This window comes from Zonotrichia leucophrys, chromosome 14, assembly GCF_028769735.1.
Source record: "Zonotrichia leucophrys gambelii isolate GWCS_2022_RI chromosome 14, RI_Zleu_2.0, whole genome shotgun sequence".
Lineage (NCBI taxonomy): Eukaryota > Metazoa > Chordata > Aves > Passeriformes > Passerellidae > Zonotrichia > Zonotrichia leucophrys.
The window spans coordinates 8,528,040-8,535,723 of record NC_088184.1 but is presented as its reverse complement, the minus strand read 5'-3'; the positions used below and the strand labels follow the sequence as shown (position 1 = coordinate 8,535,723).

Below are 7,684 nucleotides of genomic sequence, written 5' to 3'. Positions count from 1 at the left end.
ACAGCACTGCCCTGGGCAGAAATCCCACAGGGATCACTGCTGTGCTGGTGAGCTCCCCCGTGGGCAGCAGGCACCAAGGGCTGTGCCAGCTCCTGCAGATGCAGCTGTCTGTCTCCTGAGCATGGCTGTGCAGCTAATCCAATCAGCCCTGCATGAAAAGAGAGCGCAGCCTGTCCTCAAAAATCTGTGTGCCTGGAGCAAGGCCCAAAGGCATGCGAAACATGCTGGGTTTGGGGGTGAAAAAACTCCACAGGCTAGTAAAAATTGAATGTATGAGCCAAGGGTTCACAGAGTTCAACAATATTTTCCAATAAGACTTCTTGAAGGATCGGTTTAATACTAGGACAGCTGTGTTATTTAAACAGTTTGGAGTTTTGGGGGTGCAGGACAAAATAAAGTGATGGGTCACAGGCAATAAGCAGAACAATGGATGGTTTTGTCCCCTCATTCAGCCTTGTGAAGAAATATAGGAAAACATGAAACAGAGTGGGAAAGAAAGATGCTTTTCATTTCCTGGGTTTTCTTTGCAAGATATGGCTGTTGTGGGATGATGTTTCTGAGTAGCAAGGCTGTGGACTTAGCTGGCTGGAGCTGTCAGAAAACATGCTTTTGGTTGTAGGACATGGAATATTTTTCTGGCTGAGATGTTATAAAATTGCGTGCTTTTTCTTCCCTTTACATCTGCTTTATTTTTAATTTTAAAAATCCTCAATCTCTTGATTGTAACTCCAAGAGTCAGAGTTGGAGTGATTAGGAGTTCTCTTTGTATCTCTCAAGTGTACTCTTAACTCTCACACTAGGTTGGTTACCTGTGAATTAATTGAGGCTGCTTGACCTTGGTTACCTGGTTTGCCTTTGTGTGCAGCATCTTGGCTATGCAACATATGCTACTTCCTGTCAGGAATGATTTTTATGTACCTAAACTCATATTTTGTTTCATATAAACACAATTACATAACCAAACATTTGTATGGCATATTTCTTGGTTCTCTGACCCATTCCTTGTTACAGCATTTGCAGCTTGCTGGGTTCAGTCTCTTCTATTCAAGCACTGCTTTTCACCTATGTGGAGCCACCCATGGCACTGTGCAGATGCAGCAGCAGGAATTTTATCACACAAAATTAAACCAAGCAGAATGCTTACATAGATGGTCCTTAAACTTCAGCAAACAGCTTCAAAATTCTGTAAATATTTATCAGACAAACAGAACTTGAGGATGATGACCCTGTCCCCATCAATATTTGAGACAGTTTAACATACTCCCAGCAAAATATGTGTTTAAAAATCATCTCAAGTAACTGTGTAGATTTAACCCCCGGGGTTATTTCTTCTCTCTTAATTTGTTAATAATTTGGGCACAAGGTAAAAAACCCAAGGCTTTTGAATGATTCTGACTGCAGGCAGCTTTTAGTAAGGCAGCAGCCCGTACACCCCCTGGTGCACTGGCACTGATGGTTTTGCTGCTCCTTTGGCACCGAGACCCTCAGGCAGAGCTGGGAGCTGGAGGGACTCGCCTGCAGCGGGCCAGGCCCGAGGAAAACCGTGCAACGTGGAGCTTGTGACACCACGCCGCCGTCCCCTCCTGTGGGGGTACAGAAACTCAGCTTCACACCAAAACACGCTGCAGGACGCCGATGCAGTGAGGGGGGCACGGAACTTGACTCTCGCTCCTCTTTTTGGGCACGGGCAGGGCTGCAGGGGGCTCTGCCCGCCTGGGCGGGAAGGCGGGAAAGGGGAGATCGGGAAATCAGCGGGAGATCGGGAAAGCGGGACATCGGGAAATCAGCGGGAGATCGGAACAAGCGGGACATCGCGAAATCGGAAAGCCGCGACCGCGCGGGCGGCGCCGCTCCCCGCCCCGGGCCGGCCCCCGTCGGACAACGCCCCCGGCCCTCGGGCCGCCGCCCGCGGCATTTCCTCTGAGCTCAGCCGGCGGCTGACGCGGGCCCGGTCCCTCGGAAGAGGAAGCCGGCGGCGGAGCGGAGCGGAGCGGCGGCCGGGGCAGGCAGGGGCGCGGCGGACGAGGGGCAGCGGCGGGGCCCGCGCTGGGGGCGGCCGGGGCGGCGGAGGAGGGGGCCGGCGGGGGCGGGCGCTCCCTGCCCGCGGGGCCGGGCGGCGGCGGCGGCTCCCCCCGCGGCCCGAGCCCCCGCCGCGCCCTGCCCGTGTCCCCCCTCCGCGTGCGGGGCTTCTGGCCGCTGCTGACCGCGCTCTGCACCGCGCTCCTCTGCCTCTACCAGGCGTTGCGCGGCAGCGCGGCCGGCGAGGGCGCGGGGGGCCCGGAGGACGCGGAGGCAGCGGCGGAGGCGGCGGAGTCCGGGCTGCCGCTGCTGAAGGGCTCGGCGCTGCTGCTGCTCGGCTGCCTGCTGGCCCGCTGCTACGGCGCGGCGGGCGGCGGCCCCGGGCGCGGCGGGGCTCGGGGCGCGGCGGGGGCGCGGCGCGGAGCCCTGGAGCGGTTCCACGCGCGGCAGCTGCGGGTGTCGCCGCACGTGCTGGGGCACAGCAAGGCGCACGTGGGCCGGGTGGTGGCCGAGCTGGTGCGCGCCGCCAAGGCGCAGGGGCTACAGCCCGGCCCGCTGGCCCTCAGCCTGCGCGGGGACTTCGTGCGCATCGGCAGCGCCTACGAGCAGCACAAGGTGCGCAGCCCCGACTGCTTCGACATCCTGGTGCCCCTGCGGCTGCCGCCGCACCTGGAGCCGCAGCCGCGCTGCGCTGACGGGCTGGGGCCGTGCGGCGCCTTCGTCTGCGGCCTGCGGGCGAGGGACGGCTGGACACGACGCTGCCGGCCCTTCGCCGAGGGCTTCTGCGTGGAGCTGCAGGGCCGCAGCCACCTCTCCTCGGGGCTGGTGCTGCGCTGGTTCCAGGGCCATCTGCAGCGGTGCCTGGGCGCCGTGCGCTATCGGCTGCAGGAGCGGTGCCGCGTCAGCCTCTCGGCGTGCCCCGGGCAGCCGCCCACGCTGCACATCCTGCCCTGCTCCGACTACGTGTGCTGCCACATCTCCATGGCCGTGCGCCTCATCCCGGCCATCCCTCTCGGCGACGCGCTCTACCTCACGGCCCTGCCGCCCGAGGGCCCCCACGGCTCCCCGGCCCCCGAGGCGCTCTGGGGCCTCAACGCCTCGCGGCAGGAGCAGCGGCTGCTGGGCTGGCTGAAGGAGCAGGCCCCGGCCGCCTCCTGCCACCTCAAGTGCCTGCAGATCCTCAAGGGCCTGCGGGACCTCCGCGGGCACGGCCTGGAGGAGCCCTTCTGCTCCCAGTGGGGCCGGGTGCTCTCCTCCTATGTACTGAAGACGGCTCTCTTCTCCCTGCTGCTGCAGGGGCCCTTGGAGGCCTGGGATGAGCAGTTCCTGGTGGAGCGGCTGGAGGACCTGGTGCTGTACCTCAGGGACTGCCTGCGCAAGCAGGTGCTGATGGATTTCTTCCTGGGCAACACCAGCCTGCCCGAGGCCGTGGCGCTGCCCCGGTTCCTCAAGGAAGCCGCCCCTGTGAACTTGCTGTCTGCTTTTGACGGGCCCACGCTGGACCTCGTGGCCTTCCAGCTGATCAGCACGTGGGTGCAGGCCCCGCACATCATCAGGATGTACAGCAGCCCCCGGTACTGGCGCCCGGTGCCCGCCCCGTGCCGCCACAGCGCTGAGGCCAAGCGGGAGCTGCCAGCGGGAGAGTGAGCTGGGAGAGCTGCTGGCGCCCGGGACTCTCCATCACACACTCCAGACTTGCTGGTGCTGGGAGAGCTGCTGGCACCTGGGACTCTCCATCACACACTCCTGGCTCCCCAGTGCTGGGAGGGCTGCTGGCACCTGGGACTCCCCATCGCACACTCCAGACTCACTGGTGCTTCAGGAGCCTGCATCTGCCTGAGGATGCTGGGACTGATGAATTGTTCTTCTGTGGTTCTGTTCCTGCCCTGAGAAGAGCGGGCCAAGACTTACTGAAGTTGTGATTTTCATTCTCATTGGTTTTACGTGGGGAAATTCTGACATTTCTGGGGAAATGCCTTAGTCCTCAAGTGTTGCCTTTGGTTTACAGTTTGCAAACTAAAAGGCTCAAACTGACATTTTTAGAAATCCGTGTTAACTTCTTGTCTTAGTGGCAAAATAGCTTTTTCTGAGATTTTCTTTTTATGATGCAAAATCCATGTGGGATTTAAAAATCTTCCAAGTGCAAACAGCACATCCCCCATCCATCAATGTACCAAGATGTTCCTAAAATGTGATAAGCACTAGAGCATGGGTGTGGATCACAGTTTGAAATGCTCAATGCCATGCTTTAAATTTCCTGGGTAATCGAGCACATTGTGCTAAATAGATATGTAACACATGTTAATGTAAACTTGAGGGAAGAAGTGAAACTGCTCTTATAACAGGATGAAGAATCTAGTTTTACATTTGTGTTCAAGTGAAGGTTATATTGAAGGATTGAAGTGCAGATAGAAGGAAACAAATAGCACTTTATTTTCACAAAGGCCTTATTTTTAGGATAATTGGCTGCACTAAATATTGCTATTGAGGAGGCATTAGTGTTTTGTTAGAGTGGTGGTTAAATTACCCCAAGGAAAACCTTTTAAAATAAATACTCTGAGGTTCATTTGTTTGTGGGTTCTAGTTGAGTTCTATTAGTTGTTTCTGTATTCAAGTATTATTTCCTTAGAATATGCTTTACCTCAAGGACCAACAACAAAATAAGAAATTCTCTATTATATTTTGGAACAAACTTTAAACCAGTCCAAATCTCAGTGCCATAGGTTGACTGTGGCACCCTCCTGCTCCCTGGTAGGAGTTTGGTAGGAATTTGGATAACTGCCTAGCCAGTTGTCTTGCTTGTGTCAATGTTTGAACCAAATAACCTTGATGGGATTTTCTAGTGCTGTATTATAGCAAATTGTTATTTTTTTATGGGGAGAAGAAAGTAAAATATTTCAGGGTACTTCAGAATTATTTAGCACTGATTCATGGTACAGTAGCAGTCCTGGTGGGCTACAGATTCTGATGCCCTCTGAGTATAAATATCAGGCAGATAATTGCCACTTTTTGTCTGGTTATGTCCCAGTTGCTGGAGTAACCTGGTGAGTTGTGATGCAGCCAGGTTTGCAAATGTCCTTACAATGCAGGTGTACCAGGGTATCAAAAAATTCAGAAATTCAAATCCTTACTTTTTTAGGTCACCTGCTCAAGCTTTTGATGTATTAAGCCCCAAAATGTGTTGCTGAATTGCTGGTGCTCAGGAAGCTAAGCAAGTGCCTTATTGCCTGCAGTGCTGTGTCTGAGAGAGCACTCCCAAATTGAGAAGGACCAAGTGTAACTTCTGGGGAGCTTTAGGATAGCCTGAAGTAACTAACCTGCTCTTCCTCTCCCTGATGGGTTGGTGTGCCTTACTCACAGTTCTGTGCATCAGAACATGAAACAAACATTGTCAGAATCTATGAAGCTTTATACAAATTTATTTTTCTAAATGGAAACACTCCCTAGGCAGATGTTTGCCTACTTTTGTCTCTTTCTTTAACTGCTCTTGCAGTCATATTTTCAGGTAATTATGGCATAGGTCACACCCACAAGCTGGGTTATTTTTGTATTCGAAGCCCTGTGCTTCTTTCTACAAATACAAATAGTGTATTTATAGGTAGTATTGATCAAATGTTCTTTGCACATGGTATTTAAGACTAAGTCAGCTACATTCTGGGTTGTTGGGTTTTTTTGTAGCAGACCATGTGTACTATTTTTGCAGGCTTGTGTTTCTTGGTATTTAAAATAAGATTCAAGATTCAGTTCTGCAATCAAAGCCATTGAATCTTTTGCCCAAAGAAGAACTAGATGGCCAGCCCAGGGTCTTGTGGCTGCCTGAACTCTTGACATGAAAATCCTTGAGTTGTTAATTCTGGCATCATGATCACTTCAGTCAGCTGTCTGTCTGTTTATATCACTGCATCCCTGTCTCTGAAAAGGGAACTTTTCTCTTGAGAGGGGTGTGAATTTGTTTAGTATGGCCACAATACATGGAAATCTGTAATGGACTTGGTAAAGACTTCCTCACTAAAATGTGGTAAGGTCAAGAGAAGAGAATTGCATTGGAAAATACATGACAAGAAGAGATGGTAGAGAATGTAAATAGTTTAGAAAATGAAAGTTGGGCTGAGGGGTGAGTGACAATGATGGTAAACTCTCAGTGAGGATGCACTGCAAACAAACCAAAGGACGTGGGGTAAAATTGGAGAACTATTGAAAGCAAGTGGATTTGGAGTGTAGGGTAAAGAGATTTAAGTGGGTTTTGTTTTGACAATATTTCCAAAATAGTTGAGTCCATCAGGGTAAAAAGTGAGGCAAACCCTCAGTTCATTAGCTATGCAAAATGGTCTTCAGTGTGAGTTTTTGCTCAGAAGGCATGCTTTGAGTTGATGATGGAGAAAATGCATGTGTTGGCTTTCACCTTAAGCTTGGGTGAGCCTTGAGGTGAGGGGGCATTCTGCCATGAGGCAATGTGTGTGCACTTGGTGGCTCAGGTGTACAACTGAGATATTCAATGTATTCCCCTTATCTGCTCTAAAGCATGCATTCATGAATAGCATTGATGAAAGGAGCTGACAGAAGTTGGGTTTCTGTTACAGCATTCATCTTATTCCACAGAAACATGACAGCACTGGTGCCTGCTGCGTGCTGGGGCTGTTTCAGGGCCTTATCTCCAGGGAGGTGTACAGAGAGCTTGACCCATATGAGTAATCCTGTGGCCCTTTTGCCTTCTTCCTCCTCTCCCAGCCCATGGATACACAACAAGGTTATGCTTACCTGTTTGCTAAGGCTGTAGCTGTTAAAATGTACCATGGATTCAGTAGGGTTGCCTGTGTGTGTGTAAACAGAAACACAAACACAGAAAAAGGAGCATGTTATTTAGCACTAACACAGGCTCTTGGTTCTCTTACCTGCAACCTAATTTTGCAAAGACTGTGCAAATGAAGTTGTTTTTATTCAACATTGATTGGGAAGAGGAGTCAGACCTGCAAGAGAATGTTAATTTACAGTACCAAAATTCATATATGTAATTTCATTTTGTGTTGAAGAATGCTCTCTGTTTCTCAAAGGCATTATATTTTATCTGACCAAATACCTTGCAAACATTCCTCTTTTGATTTCGAATCTCTGTGGAGTAATGTAAATTTTAAGTATCTTTTTGTAATGGACATTCCTGGTACAACTATTTTTTGCTGGTTAATCATAAGACCAAAGAGGAAACTGAAGTGTTCAGCTGCTATTGTTTTGGTTTTTTAAGTGTTTATAGGCTCAAAGTGTCAGCCCATTTTAATGAAACGTTTATAAATTCATTTCCTATTTAATTCCAAAGTACATTTGCACTTTTATTGTTTCCATAAAAAGTTGGTGGTTTTGTTTGAATATTTCACTGTCATAATAAACAACTGTGTTAAAGCATCTGTGCCTCAAGATTTAAATTCCTTGTTGCCTTTTTTTCACTAACAGCTACCTGCAGAACTGTAATTGGCAGGTTTATGTGCTCTTTAGGAGGAGACTCCTGAAGTGGCCAAATGCTGGAAAAGCTGGAAGTCCACGCCTTGGGAGCTGTGCAGAGGGATGTGGAGGAGAGCCAGAAGGGAGAGTGGAGCACAGCTGGCACTGCCTGTGGTGCTGCTGACTTCTGAAATGGAGCACCTTGGGGTTTGTGGTTGGCTTGCTCAGAGTT

General features: G+C 50.8%; 1 protein-coding gene across 1 annotated transcript; it reads left to right on the top strand.

Annotated features, from left to right (window-relative positions):
* Positions 1–221: 221 nt before the first annotated feature.
* On the top strand, positions 222–7,395 carry ITPRIPL2 (ITPRIP like 2). Its single transcript, XM_064726314.1, has 2 exons — positions 222–228; positions 1,964–7,395. The coding sequence occupies exons 1-2, from the start codon at positions 222–224 to the stop codon at positions 3,664–3,666; spliced, it is 1,710 nt and encodes a 569-aa protein (XP_064582384.1). The 3' UTR covers positions 3,667–7,395.
* The last annotated feature ends 289 nt before the right edge of the window (positions 7,396–7,684 follow it).